Source organism: Hylobates moloch, unplaced genomic scaffold (assembly GCF_009828535.3).
Source record: "Hylobates moloch isolate HMO894 unplaced genomic scaffold, HMol_V3 SCAFFOLD_8, whole genome shotgun sequence".
NCBI lineage: Eukaryota > Metazoa > Chordata > Mammalia > Primates > Hylobatidae > Hylobates > Hylobates moloch.
Window position 1 is genome coordinate 3,008,974 of NW_026652283.1, and position 25,613 is coordinate 3,034,586.

The 25,613-nt window shown below is 52.5% G+C and overlaps 1 protein-coding gene across 1 annotated transcript in view; it reads left to right on the forward strand.

Moving 5' to 3' along the window:
- TEAD4 (TEA domain transcription factor 4) overlaps positions 1 to 25,613 on the forward strand; it is a 101,841-nt gene that overhangs the window by 49,547 nt on the left and 26,681 nt on the right. The window contains exons 6-8 of the mRNA XM_032159323.2: positions 18,962 to 19,026; positions 20,126 to 20,188; positions 25,290 to 25,418. Coding sequence (XP_032015214.2) covers positions 18,962 to 19,026; positions 20,126 to 20,188; positions 25,290 to 25,418 — 257 coding nt within the window. The remainder of the gene's footprint in view (positions 1 to 18,961; positions 19,027 to 20,125; positions 20,189 to 25,289; positions 25,419 to 25,613) is intronic.

Consider the following 25,613-nt stretch of genomic DNA (forward strand, 5'->3'; position numbering starts at 1 on the left):
GAAGGATGCTCACTCATCCCCTCTTTCCCTCATTCACTCACTCATTCATGCAACAAACACATGCCGGATCTTCTGTGTGCCTGGTGTGGGTTAGACAGGTCTAGTCCCAGCCCGTCATGTGGGATGCGGGGAATGTGAGCTCACAGATACCTGCTCTGCAAGGCAGCCTGGAGAGCTCCTAGGAGAGGCAGAGTGCTGGAGACCACTCCCCTAGGAAAAGACCCCCCCAACCCAGCAGAGGGTCACCAGAAACGGCTTGATCTTTGTGATTGGCTGGGGTTGCAGAACACAACAGAAACTATCCATGCCACATGGGAAGGACCAAGCAGTTGGCTTGGGGCCACGATGACTTTTGGATGGAAGAGGGGGCATCTGGAAAAATGAAGCAGGGGCCGGGCATGGTGGCTCACTCAAGCCTGTGATTCCAGCACTTTGGGAGGCCAAGGTGGGAGGATCACTTGAGGCCAGCAGTTTGAAACCAGCCTGGGCAACAAGCGAGGCGCCATCTCTAGTAAAAATAAAAACAATTACCCGAGTGTGGTGGTGCTAGCCTGTAGTCTCAGCTACTGGGGAGGCTGAGGCAGAAAGATTGCTTGAGGCCAAGAGGTCAAGGCTGCAGTGAGCCGTGACTGCACTGCTGCACTCCTGCCTGGGTGCCAGAGTGAGGCCCTGTCTCAAAAAAAAAAAAAAGAAAAAAGAAAAGTGAAGCAAGAATAAAAACTGAATAGCTGTTGGAAGGCCCAGATCAGGCTTCTGTTCCCGTTGGAAAGTCCTCTAGGAACCCTAGCTCAAAACAGTGGTCCTGGGGCAGGAGCGGGAGCCCTGAGTGGGTCTCTAAATAGCTGAAGTCAGTGACAACGGGGCCCCTGCCTGGCTCCAACACGGTGGCCCCAGACCAGCTGCCCACCCCCACGGGTTTCCATTCATTTCTCCCCCACACCCAACACCGGTGCCACCCCCACCATTGTTGCTTAGCTCGGCTTCCCCAGAGTCTCCCTTACTTCTGGGTCGGCCCTCCAGACTGTCCCTGCTCTGACCACTTCTTGCTCTGATGGTTGCTTATTTTTTCCTTTTTCTTTTCTTTTTCTCTTTTTTTTTTGAGATGGAATTTCACTCTTGTTGCCCAGGCTGGAGTGCAATGGGCGCAATCTCAGCTCAACGCCACCTCCGCCTCCCGGGTTCAAGCGATTCTCCCACCTCAGCCTGCCGAGTAAGCTTGGATTACAGGCATGTGGCACCACTCCTGGCTAATTTTGTATTTTTAGTAGAGACAGGGTTCTTCCTTGTTGGTCAGGCTGGTCTTGAACTCCAGACCTCAGGTGATCCGCCTTGGCCTCCCAAAGTGCTGAGATTACAGGTGTGAGCCACCGCACCTGGCTTTTCTTTTTTTTTTTCCTTTTTTCTTTTTCTTTTTTTTTTTTTTTTTTTTTTTTTGAGAGAGAGTCTTGCTCTGTCGCCCAGGCTGGAGTGCAGTGGAGCAATCTTGGCTCACTGCAGCCTCCGCCCCATGGGTTAAAGTGATTCTTCTGCCTCAGCCTCCCAAGTAGTTGGGTCTACAGGCGTGCACCACCACGCCCAGCTGATTTTTGTATTTTCAGTAGAGATAGGTTTCACCATGTTGGCCAGGCTGGTCTCGAACTCCTAACTTCAAATGATCGGCCTGCGTCGGCCTCCCAAAGTGTTGGGATTACAGGCATGAGCCACTGCACTTGGCCTATCTTTTTCTTTTTTACAATTACATTTATTTTATGTGCATAGCTTAAAATATAAAATTGTAGTACAAGGTTTAAAGCAGAAACAGAAGTCCTTTGGGCCTCTTCTGCTCATTCCCAAGTGCAACTTCCTGGATCTTCCTAGATGCCAACTCTTTCAACTCCTTCATCTTTTATTTTATTTATTTATTTTTTGGAGGCGGAGTCTCATTCTGTCACCCAGGCCAGAGGGCAGTGGTGAGATCTCGGCTCACTGCAAGCTTCGCCTCCCGGGTTCACGCCATTCTCCTGCCTCAGCCTCCTGAGTAGCTGGGACTACAGGTGCCCGCCACCATGCCCGGCTAATTTTTTGTATTTTTAGTAGAGACGGGGTTTCACCATGTTAGTCTGGTTGGTCTCGATCTCCTGACCTCATGATACACCCGCCTCGGCCTCCCAAAGTGCTGGGATTACAGGTGTGAGCCACCGCGCCCGGCCTCATCTTTTTATTCTACCATTCGCATCTGTATTTCTTTTTTCTTTGCATCTGTATTTTTTTTTTTTTGAGACAGTCTCGCTCTCTCACCTGTTGCTCAGGCTGGAGTATAGTGGCACAATCTCGGCTCACTGCAACCTCCGCCTCCTGGGTTCAAGTGATTCTCCTGCCTCAGCCTCCTGATTAGCTGGGACTACAGGCATGCGCCACCATGCCCGGCTAATTTTTTGTATTTTTAATAGAGATGGAGTTTCACCATGTTAGCCAGGATGGTCTTGATCTCCTGACCTCATGATCCACCTGCCTTGGCCTCCCAAAGTGCTGTGATTACAGGTGTGAGCCATCATGCCTGGCCTTGCATCTGTATTTCTAAATAAAATACTTGAATGTGTTTGTGGCAGTTAAGATAAAGTTTGTCTTTAACAGATCCCAAACAACAGTGGCTTATATAAGGGAAATTTCCTTCTCTCTCCTGTAAATGTCTGGAGGGTAGATAGTCCAGGGAAGGTGTGGCAGCTCTGCTCCATGAAGCTCTCAGGGACCCAGGATGCTTCTGTCTTGTGGTTCTTGAGCATGCCTTCCATTGTGAATGTTCCCTTAAGGCCCAAGCAGCTGCTTCAGCTCCAGGAGTTACACTGCAGCTAGCAGACAGGAGAATGGGATGAAGAAGAGTGACCTGGATACATTTAAGGAAGACACTGGGAAACTAACCCCTGAAATATTTACTGGCCAGAACCCAGCCAGGTGACCGTACTTAGGAGCGAGAAGCACTGGAAAATCCAGCAATGCGCTGCCATAGCCATCTATAGCTGTAGAAAAGGGGATAGCAATTAGAGGGGAGGGACTGGCTGTCTTTGGCACTTTTATTTTTTGGTCTTGCAATTCTAGACATTCTCTGTTGACTTACTATGGAAATTTAGGACTGAGATCTCTTATATCCCTCAAATCCTATGTTTTACTCCCCACGTAGCAGCTTTCGTGCTTCTTCCCATAGTTTGTTTTTTTTGGAGACATAGTCTCCACCCAGGCTGGGGTGCAGTGGCACAATTACAGCTCACTGCAACCTCAACCTCCTGGGCTCAAGCAGTCCTCTTACCTCAGCCTCCTGAGTAGCTGGGACTACAGGTGCATACGACCATGGCTGGCTAATTTTAAAATTTTTTATGAAGTCCAGGCGCAGTGACTCACGCCTGTAATCCCAGCACTTTGGGAGGCCGAGGCGGGTGGATCACCTGAGGTCAGGAGTTCGAGACCAGCCTGGCCAACATGGTGAAACCCCGTCTCTACTAAAAATACAAAAATTAGCCGGGCGTCGTGGCGCATGCCTGTAGTCCCAGCTACTTGGGAAGCTGAGGCAGGAGAATCGCTTGAACCCAGGAAGCGGAGGTTTCAGTGAGCCGAGATTGCGCCACTGGACTCCAGCCTGGGTGACAGAGTGAGACTCTGTCTCTAAAGAAAAGTAAAAAATAAAAAACTAATTTTTTTTTTTTTTGGAGATAGAGTCTCGCTTTGTCGCGCCCAGGAGTCCATCTCAGCTCACTGCAATCTCCGCCTCCAGGGTTCAAGCAATTCTCCTGCCTCAGCCTCCCAAGTAGCTGGGATTACAGGCGCCTGCCACCACGCCTGGCTAATTTTTTTGTATTTTTAGTAGAGATGGGGTTATCACCATGTTGATCAGGCTGGTCTTGAACTCCTGACCTAGGTGATCCACCCACCTCGGCCTCCCAAAGTGCTGGGATTACAGGTGTGAGCCACCACGTCCAGCCAAAAAATAAATTTTTTATAGAGCTGACGTCTCACTGCCTTGTGTAGGCTGGACTTGAACTCCTGGGCTGAAGCCATCCTCTTGCCTCGGCCTCCCAAAGTGGTGGGATTACAGGTGTGAGCCACCTGCCCAGCCTTCCTACATTTTTTGATTAAACTTATATTTGAGACTTTAGAATTTTTACAGAGTAAATATTGGTCACAGCTGTTCCATATAGTTTTCTGTTTCTTTTCTCATACAGCTTTTTGGTTTTTCTGGAGATAATGTTCTTGATGTTTTTCATTTGGTCACTTGTTTCTACGTCTATCATTAGTTTATCTTTAAACTGTTCAGAAAAGAGTAAAATTCTCACTCTTTTTTTTAATTTGTTTTAAGAGATCATCCTGGCTAACACGGTGAAACCCTGCCTCTACTAAAAAAAAAAAAAAAAGGAGGCAGGGTCTTGCTGTGTCATCCAGGCTGGAGTGCAGTGGCATAGTCAAGCTCACTGCCTCCCTACAGGCTCAACCTCCTGGGCTGAAGCGATCCTGCCACCTCGGCCTCCCGAGTAGTTAGGATTACAGGCAAGCATCACCATGCCTGGCTACTTTTTTCATTTTTTGTGGAGACGGGGTCTTTCTTGCTGTGTTGCCCAGGCTGATCTTGAACTCCTGGGCTCAAGCAGTCCTGCCTGGGCTTTCCAGAGTGGTAGGATTACAGGAGGGAGGCACTGCACCTGGCCTAAAATTCTCTTAATATGGTCCAGTATACCAGGTGATCTAAGATTTTTTTTTTCCTAAAAGTAAGCCTCCTGGAGGCCTCCGCCCTCCTGCTTTATTCTGTGCCAGATGCCCCACAGGCCTGTTGCACAGCTGTCATTCTGGGATTTTCTTGTTTTTTTTTGGGAGGCAGAGTCTCACTCTGTTGCCCAGGCTGGAGTGCAATGGCATGATCTCGGCTCACCGCAACCTCCGCCTCCCAGGTTCAGGCAATTCTCCTGCCTCAGCCTCCCGAGTAGCTGGGATTACAGGCGCCTGCCACCATGCCTGGCTAATGTTTGTATTTTTAGTAGAGACGGGGTTTCACCATGTTGGCCAGGCTGGTTTCAAACTCCTGACCTTAGGTGATCCGCCTGCCTCGGCCTCCCAAAGTGCTGGGATTACAGGCGTGAGCCATCGCAGACTCAGGGTCCCAGCAGACTCGGCCATCCTGGGATTTTCTTCCTCCGCATCCTGTGAAGTCCCTTCCACTTCTGCTTGTGAAGTTTTGCTTCTTACTTTTAGCACTTGGGGAAGCGTCATGGGGGAGACAGCTGTGTGTGGAGCACCTGGGGGTGCCTGGTGTGGTATTGGGTGCTTTGCAGAGGTGGTTCCCATTTAGCCAGGAGGGACGCAGCCTCTGGGACCCCCAGGCTCTTTCCTCTGCTTTGGTGGAGGAGGGGATGGGTATAGATTGTATCTTAGGTGTGAAATGAGAAAGGGCAGGGGGAGTGCAGGGAAGGGCAAGCGGCTTGGCTGGGGAGCCGTGGTGTGTGCTCTGGACCCTTCACAGGGCAGGTCTGTGTGCTTTAGAGGCAGAGATAGGCCAGGAAACGTAAGTGTGCAGGAGGCATCCAGCAAGGGGCAAGGGCGGAGGGCGCTATGGGTGTCTGGGAGGGCCCCGTAGAGATGCCAGAATGCGCTAAATCAACAGACATCTGTGGAATTGAGCACCCCTGGGGACCAAGGGCTTTGAGGACTTGCTTCTTGTGGGTGTGTGTGTGGGGGAGGGTGTGGGGGTGTGTGTGTGTATGTTAAAATATATGTAACATTTTCCATTTTAATCTTTATAGTTACTCAGTTTATAATTTGGCATTAAATATATTCACATTGATGTACAGCCATTACTACCACCCATCGCCAGAAATATTTCATTTCAAACTGAAATTCTTTACCTTTTAAACAATAATTCCCCATTCTTGCCATCCTCCCCACCCTCCAGCCCTGGCAACCACTCTTCTGCTTTCTGTCTTTATGGGTCTGACTCCTTTAGTTACCTCATATAAGTGGAATCATACAACATTTGCCCTTTTGTGACTGGCTAATTTCACTTAACACAAGGTCCTCAACGTTTATCTGTATTGTAACCTAGGTCAGACTTGCCTTCCTTTTTTAAGGCTGAGTAATATTCCATCGTAAAGACCACATTCTGTTTATCCGTTCATCTGCCGACGGACATTTGGGTGGATGCTTAGTTTTGTTTAGTTGTTATAGGTAGATGTTTCTGTGCCTGCTTCACGTATAAAGATACTGGGGTTAAGAGACTGTGACCAAGCATGGGGAAGCGCCAGGCTGTGGATCTCTGGCAGGCCTTGGGTTGGAATTCTCTTTGGCAGGAGGGAAGCCACTGACTCAGGGAAGCAGACTGAAAACGGTTTGGCAAACTGTCCTGGGCCACGTTGGCATCTCGGATGCTGCTTCTCCCCTGTGCTGAGACCCAGGGAGGGGCATGGGGTGAGGACGCTCGGGAGGGCCTGGAGGAAGAGTGAGGAGGGGCAGAGGCGCTGCTTCACTGCGCTTCATAACACGCCAGCGCTCCCAGCATCCTGGGCATCCGTGATCTTTTGGTCCTTTCAAGGGTCCCTTCAAGGAGGGAGGAATGGCACCGCTGCTTGCAGACGCAGAAGTGGAAATTCAGGGAAGCCAAGAGTTTTTCCCAGTCTCTCAAGTTGGAAGTGGAGAGAGGGGTTTTAACCCAGTTCTCCTGCCTCTGAGCTTGGCGTTTCTCTGTCGACTGGATGGCCTTGCTCCTCCACTGCCTGGCCCTGGCTCCAGGTGGGTCAGGCCCTGGGCAGGGCCCTGGAGGCTGTACTGCAGGCTCTGACAACCACCCAGCCCCCACAGCACCTGTCCTGCATGAGAATAGGTTCTGCTGGGATCCAGACACCCGCTCACCCCATCTCTTCTTACCAGTCCCGGGGGCCGAGCCAAGGCAGGACTGCGTGGGGACTGATGGAGGGCTCTGAGCAGGCAGAGCTGACCAGCCCGGCTGGGAGCTATAGATAGCTCTGAGCTCACCCCCAGTGTGTGGGAGGGCCCTCTGGGAGGCGCAACGGGAGGCCGAGCTGAGAGCTGACTCAGACCTCAGCTCACCGTGGCTGCTCCCCTCCTGTCTTCTCATCTTCCCTTGGGGGATCTGCGCTTCCCATCCTCTGTGTACCCCAGCCCCATTCTGAGCCCCCAGCTGCTTCCAGCATCCCCAGAGCTCTGGTCTTTTCTCCCCCCTCACTTCCCTGCATCCAAAGGCCACCAGCCCCTTTCCAAGTGGGCTGGCCCGTGGGGTACGGGGTGGGGCTAAGAGGATGATTCCCAACCTGGGGACCTGGCCTTAGCTGTTTGAGGACAGGGGTTAGGCCTGCTCCGAGCTCTGGCCACGGCACGTCCAGCATAGGACACACTGACCAAGGCCAGACAGACATGCAGATGACATGCAAAGCAGCACGACAGATTAACACCTGCTATTTCTGAGCTGAGTCTCCCACGCTTGTTGGCTCCAGCCCTCCCCTTGAGCACCTCTTACTCTCCTGGGCCGGCTCCTGACCCCGGGGTGCTTGCCTTCTCCAGCTCACAGCCGCTTTCATTTCTGCCCTGTCACTGTGTGACCCTCCCCCTGGCACAGCCAATGCTGGCCACTCTGACCTCCTTTGGCCAGGCTCACAGTCGGCCTAGCCTAGCGTGCAGGTGGTGGGATTCGAACAGATTCTCGCCCCCTTCTGCCTGCTCCCCGCCTTCCCCTCTCCTCACACTCAGTGCTGGCCGGGTGGGCTCGCGTTCCGCCTCCTGCCCTCTGGAGGGCTGTGGCTGGCTCTGGGGTTTCCTCTGCATTCACCCCTTTCTGCCTCCTATGCTTCTCACCTTCCTGAGGTTGCTGTTGACTTTCCCGAGTCTTCCTGCCTCTTCTTTCCCTGCCTCTCTCTCTGCGTCTCCCCTCCTGTGTCCCAGGTGGGCCATCCTATTAGCCGCCCGTCAGTTCTCATTAAGTGCCCGCCCCCACTGGGCAGGCCGGGCTGAGGCCGTGTGGTCTCTGCTCTCCACGACTTCACAGTCTAATGAGAGGGGCAGGAGAAACTTCTCTGGACAGTTAGCCACCTAGGCAGACACCGGGGTTGGCCACAGCCGATGTTAACCAGATTTATCTTGGGAGTTTTCCTGAAGGAAGCAGAGCTGAGGGTGGCTGCTTGTCTTGTTCTGTTTTCTGTTGTTTATAACAGAATACCTGAAACTGGGTAATTTATAAAGAAGGAGTTTATTCCTTACAGTTACGGAGGCTGGGAAGTCCAAGGTTGAGGGTCTGCATCTGTGAGGGCCTTCGTGCTGGAGGGGACTCTGCAGAGTCCCAAGGTGGTGCAGGCATCCCGTGGCGAGGGGACCGAGTGTGCTTGTTCAGGCCTCTTCTTCCTCTGAGATAGCCCCCAGTCCTACTCCCGTGCTAACCCGTTAGCCCATTAATCCCTGAATGGATTAATCCATCATGAAGGCAGCGCCCTCAGGGCCATATCACTCCTTAAAGGCCCCACCTGTCAATACTGCCACAGCGGGGATTAAATTTCAACATGAATTTTGGAGGGGACAAATATTCAAACCATAGCAGTGCTCCAGGCAAGGGGGCGGAGAGATTGTGAGCATCAGCCTAGAGGTGAGACTTCGCATGGTGGGTTTGGGGGACCCTGGTGGAGGGTCTGGGTGAAGCACTGTTGATTCGTCAGACTGTCAGAGGTGAAGGGATCCCCTTGTTTTGTGGATGAGTCACACAGTTAATAAGAGGCAGAACCGGGACGAGACTCGGGCTGAGTTTGGGACTAGATGGAGCACGTCAAGGGTCTTTTCACAAAGGTGATGGGACAGAGGTCAGGGAGTCTCACCTGGGCTCCTGCCCCCACTTCTTCACCATGGCCTCATTTGCAGGATTCTCTGCTCCTCTTTGCTTTGTTGCCCTGTGGGTTTCCAGCTGCTCCCATGCTCCTCCCTACGGCCTACAACCCTGACTTCAGGTGCCTGCAGGCCTGATGACAGGAGTGTTCAACTCTACACTGTCCCTGAGAGCTGGCGTGACCTTGGGCACGTTATTTAACCTCCTTGGGCTTCACTTTCCTTTTGGAAAGTGGGGGTCATGATACTACTGTCTTTGTGGGGGGTGTTTTGGTTGCATTTATTTTATTGTGAGAAAAATATATATTACATAAAATTAACCATTTAAGCCATTTTTATGTGTGCAGGTCAGTGGCATTAAGTACATTCACCTTTTTGTGCAACCATCATCACCATCCATTTCCAGAACTTTTCCATCATCTCAAATAGAAATTCTGTACCCATTAAACAATAGTTCCCCATTCCCCTCTGACCCTATAGCCGCTGGTAACCTGTTCTATTTTCTATCTCTATGATTTGCCTATTCTAGGCATTTCATAAAGGTGGAATCAAGCCAGCCGCGGTGGCTCACACCTGTAATCCCAGCACTTTGGGAGGCCGAGGCGGGTGGATCAAGAGGTCAGGAGTTTGAGACCAGCCTGGCCAACACGGTGAAACCCCGTCTCTACTAAAAATACAAAATTACAAAATTAGCTGGGTGTGGTGCTACCTGTAATCCCAGCTACTCGGGAGGCTGAGGCATGAGAGTTGCTTGAACCTGAGAGGTGGGGGTTGCAGTGAGCTGAGATCATGCCACTGCACTCCATCCTGGATGACAGAGTGAGACTCCATCTCAAAAAAAAAAAAATGTAATCATACATATTTCCCCTTTTATGTCTGGCTTATTTCAGTTGGTATAATGTCCTTAAGGTTCATCCATGTTGTAGCATGTGTCAGAATTTCCCTCTTTTTTAAGGCTGAGTAATATTCCATTGTATAGATAGACTGCATCTTGCTTATCTGTTCACCTGTGGATAGTCATTCGTATTGCTTCTACCTTTTGACTGCTATAACTAATACTGCAGTGAACATTGGTGTACAGGTATCTCGAGTCCCTGCTTTCAGTTCTTGTGGGATTGTAATTGCTAGCTCATATGGTAATTTTATGTTTAAGTTTTTGAGGAACCACCAACCTATTTTCCACAGCAGCTGCGTCATTTTACATTCTCGCCAGCAATGAACAAAGGTTCTGATTCCGCACGTCCTCATCAACACTTGTTATTTTCCATTTTTTGGATCATAGCCATCCTAGTGGGTGTGAAGTGCTATCTTGTGGTTTTTGATTTGCATTTCCCTAATGGTTAGTGTTGTGGAGCCTCTTTTCATGAGGTTATTGGAATAAGACATTGCCTTCTAGCGTTGTAGCAGGGATGAGAGCACACAGTAGGTGCCACATGCACAGCACAGGGGTGAAGGGAACATGTACCTGCCCTCAAGGAACTCACAGTGTGGTGGGGAGCATGGCTAGGACGGACGCTGAGGTAGGAATGGGCATGCCCTCTTGGGTGGGGAGTAGTGCAAGCTTCTTGGGGCTTCCTGGAGCTGTGGCCTTGAAGCCTGGCTGATTTCACCAGAAGCCTCAGAGTCCTCCAGGGACAATGGTAGGAACAGCTCAAATGTCAGGCCCAATTGCTGCCTTCTCAGGCTTCAGTCAGAAGTTCCTTCTCCACAAATAGCCTCCTCCTCCAGCCCCAGGTGTTTATGGCTTCAGTTGATCCCTGGAGAGCTGCACCCCCCTCCCACACACCCCAGCCCCCCGCTTCCAGGCCATTGGGGATTAGGGTGGGGCAGCGAGGATGGGCCCAGCCTCCTCTCCCTGAGCCCCAACCTACAGGGGTGCAGTGTGGCACTTGCTCACTCCACCAGAGGCCTCCAGTGAACCAAAGATGTCCACGCGCACTTCCACCCACTCTTGGGTGGGGAGGCTTGTGCCCTCAGCTCCTCGGTCCTTTTCAAGTTTGAAAGCTAATAGCATTCATTATAACAGGGCTTCGTTAACGATATTAACAATAATTGCTGACTTTGCTGGCCCTCTGCTGAGCGGTGTGTGCGTTACTTTATGCCATTTAATAGTTTATGGTCTAGGGGGTGGGCTGCCATGGAGAGAGGGGACTCAGCGCAGAGGAAGTGAGATACAGAAATGACCTAGCCCAGGCGGGATTTTGCAGCTGGGGTAACGATTTTAGTGGTGCTATGTGACGGAGGTGGCCGGCAGGGTGTTTGTGAGTCTGGGTGTGGGGCTAGGAGAAAGCGGAGATTCCTCGTGGATGCTGCATCGGGAATGGTCCACCCTCAGCCTTTAGGCCAAGGCTCCTGTTTCTCCATGGGCAGCCTTCGCCGCTGGTGGGGTGGGGCTGTGGGTGTGAGCTGGGGGCTGTTGGACACATGTGCTCTGACAGATGGGCCCACAGTCTGGCGGGGTGTCCTTCCCATCCCCGCCCAGACCTGCCCTGGGGTTGGCCGAGGCCACCTGCCACATTGCAATGCGCAGCTGCCTGACTGGCCTCCTCCTTCCCCAGCCTGTGTTCTCAGCCACCAGAGGGAGAAGGCCTGCGGTTATGCAGCTAGGGGCAGAGCTGGGACAAGGACAAGCCCCTCCCACCACCATCACCTCAGCTGGGTGCTTTACAAGTTTCTCACTGCCATGGCCCTTCTGTGCCGGCCTTCACTGTGGTTCCCACGCTCTACCTGTAGGCCCACGCTCCGTACTCCCTTCCGCTCTTGCCCCTGACTCTGGGAGCCTCCTGGTGTCTACATGATCCAGGATACGTCGGCTCCCACCAGCTCTGGGTACCACTGTCCATGAGTGGTGGGCAGGACTTCAGGTCCAAATAGTTGGATCTCCCTCCAGGACCTTACCTCATGCAGAGACTTAGGAATTGGGGGATTGATCCAAAGGGAAGAAGCAGCATCGTCCTTTGCAGAGGAAGCTCAGCCCTGTCGGGGGAGCATATCCTGGGGGGAAACAACCAGCATGTAATACTCCCAAAGCACTGGGGACAGCCTTAGAAAACATACCTTCTCGTGGTGCCTGGGACACTAGCAAGCCATGAGACTGTGAATAAGTCATTTCCCCTCTCTGGGCTTCCATTTCGTCTTCATCAGGCTAAACAGGACCTCCAGAGTCACGTGGTCCAGCCCTGCTTCTGAGAGAAGTGACCTCCAATTCCCTGTTCATTCGGAGTGGTACCATGCAGTAGCCACAGATGGGCACTGGCACCAGACTACATGGACCTGAATCGCAGGCACATGCTTGCCTGCGACCCTGAGGAAGTTTCTCAACCTTGCTGTTTCCCTGTCCGTAGCGTGCATGACAGTACCACCCTCACGGAGCTGTTGTGAGGATCGAAAGGGTGAATGCAGATAAAGCTGTCACAGGATACATATCCGTATCCGCACAGATACTTGTACTGATGAGGTGTGCAGCAAGTGTTCATTGTCATTAACCTTTTCACAGGAGTGACAGGCCACAGCAGCTCCCTCTGTGTGTAAAGCCTGGATTAGATGCCAGCTGGCCTGGAGGCAGTGAAATGGCTGCGTTGACCTCTAGAGCACCCCTGGTGGCAGGAAGGAAGCTGCTTGGTTCCCCGTGGCTCACACACCCACAGACACCCCACACTTCACTCCCCCACAGGCGGTTCTCAACTGCCGGCATCACCCCCGACCAGCACAACGAGGCTGGAGAGTCTGAGATGAGCCAGCAAGGGAGAGGAGGAGGAAGCTCCACAGACAGCCAGGGGAGAAGCACAACTTTATTTATTTTTTTTATTTTTTTTTTGAGACGGAGTCTCGCTCTGTCGCCCAGGCTGGAGTGCAGTGGCGCAATCTCAGCTCACTGCAAGCTCTGCCTCCAAGGTTCACGCCATTCTCCTGCCTCAGCCTCTCTAAGTAGCTGGGACTACAGGTGCCCACCACCACGCCTGGCTAATTTTTTGTATTTTTAGTAGAGACGGGGTTTCACTGTGGTCTCGATCTCCTAACCTCGTGATCCCTCCGCCTTGGCCTCCCAAAGTGCTGGGATTACAAGCGTGAGCCACCGCGCCCGGTCTACAACTTTAACAAATACAAGCCTGGAGGACAGTATGCCAAGTGAAATATACCAGACACACAAGGACAGACGCTGAGAGGGCACACTTAGAGGTGGAATCTGAAACAGTGGAGCTCACAGTAGCAGAGAGAATGGTGGTTACTGGAGGCTGGAGCACGCATGACGGGGAGATGTTGGTCAAAGAATACAGTTACATGGGGAAATGTTTTTGGTTTTTAGTTTTTGTTTTTCCGTTTTGTTTGTTTTAGACAAGGTCTTACTCTCTCTCCCTGGCAGAAGTGCAGTGGTGTGATCACAGCTCACTGCAGCCTCAATCTCCTGGACTCAAATGACCCTCCTGCCTCAGCTTCCTGAGTAGCTGGGACTACAGGCATGTGCCACCACGCCTGGCTAATTTTTTATTTTTATTTCTATTATTTTTATTTATTTTGTTTATTTATTTTTTTTGAGACGGAGTCTCGCTCTATCGCCCAGGCTGGAGTGCGGTGGCACAGTCTCGGCTCACTGCAAGCTCTGCCTCCTGGGTTCACACCATTCTCCTGCCTCAGCCTCCCGAGTAGCTAGTACTACAGGCGCCCGCCACCATGCCCGGCTAATTTTTTTGTATTTTTAGTAGAGACGGGGTTTCACTGTGTTAGCCAGGATGGTCTCGATCTCCAGACCTCGTGATCCGCCCGCCTCGCCCATCCAAAGTGCTGGGATTACAGGCGTGAGCCACCGCACCCAGACTTATTTTTATTTTTTTGTAGAGATGGAGTGGGGTCTCACTATGTTGCCCAGGCTGATCTTGAATTCCTGGGCTTGGGCAATCTTCCTGCCTCAGCCTCCCAAAGTGCTGGGATTATAGGTGTAAGTCATGGGAGGAATACGCCTAGTCAAGGAGGAATGTTTTTGGAGACCTATTGCCCAGCATGGTGACTACAGCGAATAATAACGTATTGCATTTTTCAAAAGTGCTAAGGAAGTAAATTTCATGTTCTCATCATGAAAAGTGGTAAGTATTTGAAATGATGGATATGTTAATTAGTTTGATTCAATCATTCCACATTATATACATATATCATAACATCACTTTGTACCCCATAAATACAGGTTGAGCATCCCAAATCTGAAAATCCAAAATCTGAAATACTCCAAAGTTGGAAACTTTTTGAGATGTGACCCTCGAAGGAGATGCTCGTTGGACCATTTTGGATTTCGGATTTTAGGATTAGGGATGCTCAGCTGGCCAGCATATAGTGCAGATAGCCCCCAAATTTGAAAAAACCCCAAATCTGGAACACTTCTCGTTCGAAGCATTTTAGATAAGGGCTAATCAACCAGTATGCACAGTTTAAAAGAGAAAGAAAAGCCAGGCGTGCTGTGATCCCAGCACTTTGGGAGGCTGAGGTGGGCAGATCACCTGAGGTTGGGAGTTTGAGACCAGCCTGACCAACATGGAGAAACCTTGTCTCTACTAAAACTATAAAATTAGCTGGGCGTTGCCTGTAATCCCAGCTACTTGGGAGGCTGAGGCAGGAGAATCACTTGAATCCGGGAAGCGGAGGTTGTAGCGAGCCAAGATCGCGCCATTGCACTCCAGCCTAGGCAACAGAGCGAAACTCTGTCTCGAAAAAATGAAAAATGAAAGTAAACAAAAAGAAAAAAGAAAAAAAATACAAAGATGGGCCAGGTGTGGTGGCTGATGCCTGTAATCTCAGCACTTTTGGAGGCTGAGATGGGCAGATTATTTGAGGTCAGGGGTTTGAGACCAGCCTGGCCAACATGGTAAAACCCCGTCTCTACTAAATACAAAAATTAGCCAGGCATGGTGGTGTGGGCCTGTAATCCCAGCTACTTGGGAGGCTGAGGTGGGAGAATAACTGGAACCCAGGAGGTGGAGGTTGCAGTGAGCCGAGATCACACCAACTACACTCCAGCCTGGGCAACAGCGAGACTCCATCTCAAAAAAAACAAAACAAAACCAAAAAGAAGACGGCTGAGCCTGCCTTAGACCCCTTGGGTGTGGCTCCTGTCCTGCCCCATTACTAGCCTCTCGGCCAGGGCTGAGATGGCCTTTCTAGCAGCAGAGCCCTGGAACCTTGTGGCAGAGGGTGAAGGTAGTTGTGGGGTGGTGGGCAGTGGCTCTTTGCAGAGGCTGCGTCCTCTGTGATGTTTGGGGTGAGGGTCTCAGCCGATGGGGGCCAAGGCCTCCCTACTGCTGCTCACCAGAGGCTGCAGAGGAAGCAGCACTGTTACGGGGCGGTCCTGCCTGATGAGAGAAGGTTCCATTAACTAAGCATCCTCGCTGGGCCAGGCCTCGGGCCATATTCAAGCACCTGAGCCAAGAGTCACACCTGGGCAGTTAGTCCTAGATCTGCTGTGGGTGATCTGGTGCAATTCTCTGGCAAATAGGTATAATTACCTGCCCATTGCAGGGAGGAGGTGGATTTACTGCGAAGTTAATGAGGTTTACGCGTTAGGACCCAGCATTTACATGGCCCCCTTCCAAGTCCCTAAACTTAATTTTTGTTTCATTGAAGTGTAACTGACATACAACAAACTGTACATGCTTAAAGTGGTCAAGTTGATACATTTTGACAGATGTATGCACCTGTGAAGCCAACACCACCATCAAGATAATAAATATGTCCGTTGCTCCCAAAAGTTTTTAACCTAATTTTGTGTTTTTAAAATTCTTTTTCCCAAAGAGAGCTTCCCAACTGCTAAATGTCTTAGGCTTCACAAAAGTCTGGGTTTGCTCATGTACAGAAAAGTTCAATGAGACCAGGATAGGACAGCGCTTTAAAAGTTACGTTGGACTACTCAGAAGTAAAAGGGTATTTGCGTGTATTTAACTCACTCCTTTGTCTTAGAAGGATGTCCCGTAATTAAAACAGTTACGGGACATCTGACCAGCATCTTAGCATTCATTCCCTCTTCATTCAGGCAGCAAGTATTTATTGAGCGCCTACAATGTGCAGGCAGTTTTCTAGGTGGTGGGTATAAACAAGTGAATAAATAGACCAAAAGCCCCTATTCGCATGGACTGTGGTTCTGATGGGGGTGAGGGCACAGACAGTACTCAAATAAGTTAGATTATGTATTATGCTAGAAGGTGCTATGGAGAAAAGTAAAGGTGGTGGGTGCCAGGGTGGGCAGGTAGGGGTATAATTTCAGCCCTCAGTGGGGTGGTCAGGGAAGAGAGAGTGGCATCCAAGGGGTGCAGGTGGTGTGGGACTCTGGGGCAGAGTGTTCCCTGGAGGAGAAACAGGAAGCACAAAGACCTTAGTGGGGCAGGTATGGGCCTGGTGCATTCCAGGACAGCAAGAAGTTTAGGATGGAGCGGGTGGAGTAGATCAGAGAGGTGACTGAACTGGGGTGGCCAGATCCTGCAGGGGTTTCCAGGCTGTTGTAAGGACTTGGACACTGTTAATCTGGGGCAGATGGAAGCCATTGGATGTCTTTTGAATTTCGATAGGGTCGCTGCGGCTGCTGTGTTGAGCATAGACTGGGAGCAGGGAGTACAGGTGGAAGGTGATGATCCTAATCCAAGCCGGAGATGATGGGAGCTTGGACCCTGGAGGGTACAGTGGTGCACAGTGGCTGAATGAATTCTGGATAAGTTTTGGAGGTAGAGCCACACCAGGTACTCTGTTCGTTCATTCAGTGAGTAGGTGCCAGGTACTGGAGATGCAGACTTGAACGGAGGCCTAGTCTCTTCCTCTGAGCTGTTGAGAGTCTAACAAGGAAAGACAGACGTGGATGACTGATGAGCACATGATAACCTGTGTGCAAGGGACGGGCCGGAGGAGCAACCAAGAACTGTATCCCAGATGGTCTGCCATCCCCATCCCTCCTGCCACACCATCACCCACTTCACAGCTCCTGGGAACCTCTCTTCCTCCCTCATGCCCTTCCTTGCCCTCAGACTAGTCTCTGAGCTGGGTTACTTACTTGGGCCTGGAGCACGTTCATTTTACCGAAAAGGAAACTGAGCCACAGAGGTTCTCACTCAGCCAACGCTGAGGTCTGTTTCCTACATTTGTAGAAATTTGGAAAAATCTGCAGGAGAAACCTTAAAGGAACTAGATTTAAGAAGAGAAGGCTGAGTGAAGGTCCTTAAAGGGAAGAGACGTACCATGCTGCCAAAGTTCATTTGTGGAGCTGCCAGGCTCTAGCCTGGCTCGCCAGCTCCCAGGTCTGTGGCCCTAGTTCGTTCACCACCGGTAATAACTTAGACCTGAGATGCTGCATGGGTGGCTTTAGTTAGACCTAGGCTAGAACTGTCGACCGTTCACTGGACCGCCAAAGTCTTTCCCTAGAAAGCTTTGAGAGGAGACATCTTGTGGACTCAGGGTTTTACGTGCAGATCAGCCCACAGACAGTGTCCCGAGACTCCGATTCTCCCCGCCCTCCTTCCTCTGACACAGACGAGGCAGTGGTCCCAGGCCAGCAAACCTTTTCTGGCAGATAGTACCTCTGGAGAGTAGCCTCTTAATTTGGCCTTGGCATTGGGGAAAGGTCAGCTGGGGGGGTCAGCTTGGCCTTGGCCGTGCACTCTGATTACAACCCAGGTGGCAGGCAGCCCACTCCCCTCACCTCCCCGGGTATCAGCAGCTGCCTCCCACGGGCAGCCGCAAGCCCTCCAGGTTCTGCGGGACAGGGCGGGCTGGCAGCTGCTCCCTCTGATCCCCCCACTCAAACCCTCTTGCTCTGCCTCTCTTCACCCAATGCTTCTCTGTATGGTCTAACACTACCCAGGGGTGAAGGGCCACCCGAGGGCTTGCCTGACCACCCAGCCTGAACTGGCCCCTGGTCCTCTGAACACGTCCCTGTCCGTAGCACCCATGGATTCCATTGTGTGAGCACATGCCGCTCCTGAACTAGGTGACGCTTTGAAATAAGGAACCCCTTTCCATCATCTTTGTCAGTACTGGAAGCCATGGACGCTCTTTGGGGTTTTCCAGGCTGCTTCAGGCACAGCAGCAGTCCCTCGGTGGCTGGGCCAGTGAGGAGTGCTCAGCCTTCCTTGTTGAGGGGTCTGAGTCAGCCATGGGGCTGCACATGTGCACTGACTGGCTTTTCTTTATGAGCAAATGGGCCCAGGCCTCCTCTCCGGGGACACTAAGTGTCTCCAGCAGTTGCACCCCCCCATGCCCGCTGCTGCCTGCAGACAAGACAAGAAGTCTGGACGCTGCTACTTGTTGACAGAGGCGGAGGGCATGGTGGCAGTCACACAGGGCAAGGCCGAGGGCCGGGCACCTCCCTGGAGCCTCCCAAGTGTGAAGAAGGCCCAGGAGAAAGTGTGGGGAGAGGAGAGGAGGTGGCCAGCGCTGGGTGAGGAACGGTGCCGGGGGTCAAGGGAGGCTCTGGAAGTTCTTCAGGCTGTGCGTGTTGGTGGCCATGGGCCCTGTTAACCTTGTTCTCGGGTTTCAGTCCCCACAGTGAGGCCTTGTCTTCCTCTCGCTGCTGGGAGATCCCTGTGATCCAGAGAGGGAACCCACAGAATCCTCATCCCACAAATCCGCTTAGGATGGGCAGAGAGTGAGGGCAGGGCTCCTCCGCTGAAGGTAGACCCCTTGGTGTGGCTCCTGTCCCGCCCCATTACTAGCCTCTCGGCCAGAGCTGAGATGGCCTTTCTAGCAGCAGAGCCCTGGAACCTTGTGGCAGAGGGTGAAGGTAGTTGTGGGGTGGTGGGCAGTGGCTCTTTGCAGAGGCTGCGTCCTCTGTGATGTTTGGGGTGAGGGTCTCAGCCGATGGGGGCCAAGGCCTCCCTACTGCTGCTCACCAGAGGCTGCAGAGGAAGCAGCACTGTTACGGGGCGGTCCTGCCTGATGAGAGAAGGTTCCATTAACTAAGCCTCCTCGCTGGGCCAGGCCTCAGGCCGTTCAAGCACCTGAGCCAAGAGTCACACCTGGGCAGTTAGTCCTAGATCTGCTGTGGGTGATCTGGTGCAATTCTCTGGCAAATAGGTATAATTACCTATAATTACCCCCTCGTTGCTTCTGGCCCTTTGTCCTTCTCCCCGCTGAGAGGCTGCTGGTGTCTCTGCAGGTCGGAATGAGCTGATTGCCCGCTACATCAAGCTCCGGACAGGGAAGACCCGCACCAGGAAGCAGGTGGGCCTCAAGAGATGGGTAGGGGTCCCAGGGGTGGTACCCCAGCACCAGCCTGCCCCCAAGGTGGGCCAGGCCCTCCCAGGACCAGACGCAGGCTTTCGAGGGGCGGCAGCTCTGGATGAGTTATCCCTGTTGGGCGTGTCACGGGTGGTCCAGTTTTCTTTTTCTTTTGTTTTTCTGAGACGGGGTTTCACTCATGTCGCCCGTACTGGAGTGCAATGACGCGATCTTGGCTCACCGCAACCTCCGCCTCCTGGGTTCAAGCGATTCTCCTGCCTCAGCCTCCCGAGTAGCTGGGGTTGTAGTCACCCACCACAACGCCCAGCTAATTTTTTGTATTTTTAGTAGAGATGGAGTTTCACCACGTTGGCGAGGCTGGTCTCGAATTCCTGGCCTCATGTAATCCACCCGCCTTGGCCTCCCAAAGTGGTGGGATTATAGGCGTGAGCCACCACACCTGGCCGGGTGGTCCAGTTTTCTTGGGGTCCCTGCTGCCATCACTTAGGAGGAAGCCCCTCGCCTCTCTGGAGAGTCAACAGCCCCCTCTCATCCTTCTCCAGGATGCTAGGACAGACAGTAAAACGTTAGCACCACTTTTCTTTTTGTTGTTGTTGAGACAGAGTCCTGCTCTGTTGCCTAGGCTGGAGTGCAGTGGCATAATCTCAACTCACTGCAACCTCCGCTTCCTGGGTTCAAGCAATTCTCCTACCTCAGCCTTCTGAGTAGCTGGGATTACAGGAATGAGCCACCACACCCAGCTAATTTTTGTATTTTTAGCAAAAATGGAGTTTCACTATGTTGGCGAGGCTGGTCTCGAACTCCTGACCTCAAGTGATCCACCTGCCTTGGCCTCCCAAAGTGTTGGGATTACAGGTGTGAGCCACTGCTCCCTGCCGGCACTGCACTTTTGAAATATCGCCAGCTTCTGGATTAGCTGGGCAAGGCAGGACTGAGGGCCCACCGGCTGACCCTTTCATTCATTTATTCATTTGGTTTACAGATGTGGGTTGAGGGCTGTGGAGGGTGAGAGTCAGGAAGCCAGGCTGGGGAACACAGGTTGTTGGGAGGTAGAGACAGGAGCCCTCTCTCCCTGCCACAGGTCTCCAGCCACATCCAGGTGCTGGCTCGTCGCAAAGCTCGCGAGATCCAGGCCAAGCTAAAGGTAAGGAAACTGCAGTGGGGCGGCTGGAGGGGTCAGGAGTGGTGGCTTTCTCCAGCAGCATGTCTTCCCTTTGGGGTCAGGGCGTGGCTGCTGGTGTGTGAGTCAGTGTGCTTCTCTCTGTTGAGGAAAGCCCGGTTGGGCTTGTAACCTCTATCCCATCCACACAAGAGGGCCAAGTGTGTGGATGCCTGGCTCCCCACACCCTGGGAGCTACAGGCCAGGCTTCTCCTGGGATCATCCCCCCTTGCCAGCTCCTGCTTAGAGGGGCTCACATGGCTCAGAACAGCCGGATCACCCGCCAGCCCTCGTTTCTTGAGGGCCTCTTAGTGCCCTCGACCAGAGCATGCGGAGTGGCAGGGGGATGGTGGGGGCGCCTGCTGTGGGGGTGAGGGTGGCGTTTACGGTATTGTGGGAGCTGGGGAACCTGCTTCCTGCCATGTGGGACCAGGGGTTCCTTCCCTTCCCTGGGTCAGCCCCATCTTGCAGGGCCTCTGCTGATAGGTGATGGCTCTGGGGGGCCTGATGTTGCTGGCATTTCCCTCGGGGTAGCCCTGCTCCCCACAGGAGTCAGGCCTCTGGGACCCTGGAACCAGGGGCCTTTGGGTGAACACTAGGAGGGAGGGAGCTCTCCATCAGGGAGGTGATGACAACAGAGCCTGCACAGCCAGTTGGTGGGAAGATCTGACATTTGAGGCATTAAGTCTAGACCATTTATAAACATTTTTATTTATTTATTTTTAGAGACAGGCTCTGTCTCTGTCACCCACGCTGAGTGCAGTGACGCAATCATAGCTCACTGCAGCCTCGACCTCGTAAGCTCCAATCATACTCCCACCTCAGCCTCCTGAGTATCTGGGACCCCAGGCAAGTGCCACTTCACGGCCATTTTTTTCTATATTTTTATAGAGACGAGGTCTCCCTATTTTGCCTGAGCGGGTCATAAACCCCTGGGCTCAAGAGATCTTCCTGCCTTGGCCTCTCAAAGTGCTGAAATTACAGGCATGAGCCACTGGGCCTGGCCTGCAAACATTTTTTTTTTTAAAGCAATGTAGCCCCTTTTCTTTTTTTCCCCCAACAAAATATCACCCTGATGTGTTATCAGAGGAGCTGTTCTGGTGAAAGCTGGGTGGGCAGGGCTCCTCTCCTCCCGCGAATCCTTTCCCACCCTGTGGAACTTGAACTCTAGGGGACCTCAGAACCCAGTTTAAAAGCTACTGGGAGGCCAGGCGCGGTGGCTCACGTCTGTAAGCACTTTGGGAGGCTGAGGTGGGCGGATCACTTGAGATCAGGAGTTCGAGACCAGCCTGGCCAACATGGTGAAACCCTGTCTCTACTAAAAATATAAAAATTAGCCAGGTGTGGTGGCGCACAGCTGTAATCCCAGCTACTCGGAAGGCGGAGGCAGGAGAATCGCTTGAACCTGGGAAGTGGAGGTTGCAGTGAGCCAAGATAGTGCCACTGCACTCCAGCCTGGGCAACAGAGTGAGACTCCATCTCAAAAGAAAGCCACTGGGCTAGCTGGGCATGCACGCCTGTAATCCCAGCTACTTGGAGGTTGAGGCCAGGAGTTGGAGGCTGCAGTTAGCTGTGATTGCACCTGTGACTGGCCACGTCAGCCTGGGCAACATCGTGAGACCCCATCTCTAAAAATATTTTTTATATTAAAGAAAAGCCACTGAATTAGATGACCTTGAAAGTTCCATCTGGCCCTGGCAGTTCATGATCCTGACACTGGAATCTCAGAACGAGTGGGTGGGAACCACAGACCTTTCTGCCTCCTAGGAAGCCACACCCCACTGCCCACTCAGTTCCATTCCTCCTGCCATCAGCCCAGCTGTTCCCCGAGCCCCACAGCTGTGGCCTGGCAACTCGCTCCTTTTTCCCTGGGACAGCTGACCAGCCCTCAGCTGTTGCTCCCTGCCTCTCAGCCTCAGCTCCCACAGCCAAGGAGCCCAGCCCTGCTCCCTGTTTCCCCTCTTTGGTCTGCCTCTGACTCACCGGGACCCTGCACATGACCACGGTGAACAGACTTCCCACTGCTGGGTTTAGGGCAATCCCTTGGGGGCCAGCTGTGTGGCCCACATTTGCTTCAGGGAATTGTACTTGTCCTTGGCCACAGGTTCTGACCTGGGGCCCAAGGACAGCCTTCAGTGGATGGCTGGACAGACACCAAGGGAGCCATAAACTCCTTAAAATATGCAAATTTTCATGTATATGTGAGTTTCCTTGGAGAGATTGCTGTGAGGATTTTGTCATATTCTCAAAGGATCTAGAACCCAAAGTGATTAAGCTCTGGGTTGGACAGTGATCCAGTAGAAATTCTTGAGTGAGAGGCTGGGTCCTAGGTCTGGCTCTGCCCTGTGGCCATGGGTGCTTGGGCAGAGTCACTGGGACCTCCTGGAGCTCCAGTTTCCTCATCTGTAAAGTGACAGGCGAGCAAGGTGACATCCAAGTTCCCCTCCCGGCCCCAGTTAGTGACTCCCTGGCTCCATTGCCCCGCCACTGCTGTCACTCCCCATCAGGTCCTTCCCACTTCCTCTGACCCCTGCCCCACCCTGCCCAGGCCGTGGTTTCCTGAGCCCCAGCCGTTTGTTTAGATCGAGTATCCAGGAAGGCAGGCACTGAGCAGATGCAGCCCCGGCCTCGTGATGCGGTTGTTAAGTGCCAAGGTCTGCGGGCTCACAGGGGTGCGCCTGCCAAGTCTCTCATGCCCTCCTGCGGGGAGAGGTCGGGGGCTGGCCTGGGCACTTTCCTCCTGAAAATTCCAAGTGTCCTGGGAGGAGACATACCCTTAGACTTACTAGTTAGCTCCCTCTTGTTAGAGACAACCTCTGAGAGCAAAGCCCAAGTTTGTCCCCAAAAGGACAGTGGGGAGGGGGCCAGGAAGGGTCAGGGACAAACCTCATCTATTTCACTGCTTTGTCCACATTAACAATGACCCACTACTCAGAACAGTTCCCCACTCCCCACCACCCTCTATGGTGCGTCTCCCCCGACCCCTTCGTTTGCATGGCCCCCCGTGTGCCAGTCTGGTCCAAGCTCACCTGGTCACCATCACCACTCTCAGCACCCAGTCACCCAAATTCTCGGAGCCTCAGTTTCTTCATCTTAAAGATCCTACTAGCCCTGCCAGTCTCACAGGACTCAGTGAGGTTGTGTCCTTGAAAACCTTCCGTGGGCTGCCTGGTGCCACATGGGTGAAATGGTCACCTTGAGAGGATGAGTGGAAGGGCCTGCTGTGTTCTGGCTCCACACCTGCACGGCACCAGGACGGCGGGGGAGCATTGAGCCTCCGGGCTGCGGTGCTGCCCACCTCATGGAGCTGTGGTGTGGACTGCAGGGAGGCATCCCTCAGAAGAGCTGGCGAGCTGCAGGGCTCACCGTCGCTTCTCGGTTTCTGTTTTTAAGAGACTCCCACTCTGTCGCCCAGGCTGGAGTGCAGTAGCGCTGTCACTGCAGCCTCGACCTCCTGGGCTGAGGCGATCCTCCTGCCTCAGCCTCCCCAGTAGTTGGAAGGTTCTCAGCCTTTGTGTCACTTAAGGGAGATCCAGGTCTACCAAGTTAATTATTATTAGTTATTCAATAATGGCTTTATCTTTGTCATTAAAAAAAAATTCATGGCTGGGTGCAGTGGCTCATGCCTATAATCCCAGCACTGGGAGGTCGAGGTGGGAGGATCACTTGAAGCCAGGCGCTGGAGGCCAGCCTGGGCTAATGAGATGCTATCTGAAAAAGAAAAATAATCATAAAGATATTTATTTACTTATTTATTTATTTATTTAGACAGATTCTTGCTCCGTTGCCCAGGCTGGAGCGCAGTGGTGCAATCTCAGCTCACTGCAGCCCCTGCTTCCCAGGTTTAAGCAATCCTCCCGCCTCAGCTCCTTGGGTAGCTTGGCCTACAGGCACACACCACCACACCTGGCTACTCTTTGTATTTTTTGTAGAGACAGGGTTTCGCTAAGTTGCCCAGGCTGGCCTAGAACTCCTGGGCTCAAGCGATCTACCAACCTCAGCCTCTCCAGGTGCTGGGATTATGGGCATCAGCCACTTCCGGCCAGATAGCAAATTTCTAATCAGAGCTCCTGAGTTGGCTCAGTCGAGTCATTTAGCCCTGATAAAGCTGCAGAGACAGTGAATAATACTTGCTGTTCCAGCCTGTGTGTGTGTGTGGTCTTATTTTGGATAATCCCTGCTGGGTACAGTAACACATGCCTGTGGTCCCAGCTACTCAGGAGGCTGAGATGGGCGGATCATTTGAGCCCAGGAGTTTGAGGCTGTAGTGAGCCATGATTGTGCAGTACTCTAGCCTGTGCGACAGACAGAGTGAGACCCTGTCTCTGAAAAGAAAAAAAAAAAGACACAATTTCCATTAAGCTTCTTGAAGTAGGGAATGTTGTGTCATTGGTTTTGAAGACCTTTGGAATTCGGGCACTCAGGATGGAAACCACTGGCTTATACGAATATAACAAACGATTACTATTGTTATCCGTGCCGTCCAAGTGGCTTTCCCTGTGTGCTTATTTGTTCCGGGCCTATTCAGGGTGAACCCATCCTCTGGGGTCTTGGAACCTTTGGAGGGCAGACAGTGGGTGTTTACATTCTGGCATGTGAAAGAAGGGTGAGTCCCAGGTGCCTGCAGTGCCCAGGGAGATCCTTAGGGCAGGACCGACAGCCCGTGTGGCCAGGGATGATGCTTCCTGTGCACTCGAGGAGGGATCCAGCAGATATTCATGCATCGTTTTCACAAGACAGGTGCTGAGCTAGGCACCCGTGGTAGAGAGGTGAGCAAGGCATAGAAGACCCTTGTTCTCAACATGGCCCTGTAATTAATAAAATGACAGATAACATCTCTGTAAGCGCTGATGAAAGAAGCAGGGCAAGTATCATCCCCCTTTGACAGGTGAGAAAACTGACCAGAGAAACCAGCTGACTTTCTCAGTTGCAAAACAAATTAATAGCACGGCAGAGACTTAAAGCCTGGTCCCCCAGCTCTGGCCACTGGCAGCGAGACAGCTTCCCCGACCCCAGGGCCAGACCCGCCTGGCCTCAGCCTGACTAGTGACCCTGCTGAGGTCCTCCCTTGCAATGTCTCCCCCAGGACCAGGCAGCCAAGGACAAGGCCCTGCAGAGCATGGCTGCCATGTCGTCTGCACAGATCATCTCCGCCACGGCCTTCCACAGTAGCATGGCCCTCACCCGGGGCCCCGGCCGCCCAGCAGTCTCAGGGGTAAGTGGGCTGCCGAGAGCGGAGGCCGGGCCAGCCCTCTCCTCCTCCCTCCTCCCGGTTCAGAAGAGCCAGAAGCATTGGCCAGCCCAGATCTCTCTCACCTGAGTCCTGTTGGCCAGGGCAGTCAGGGAAGGAGGGAACAAGGACCCAAGGGCCACACACGTCCCAGCTTGGCTGGTGTTGGGACGGCTTCCT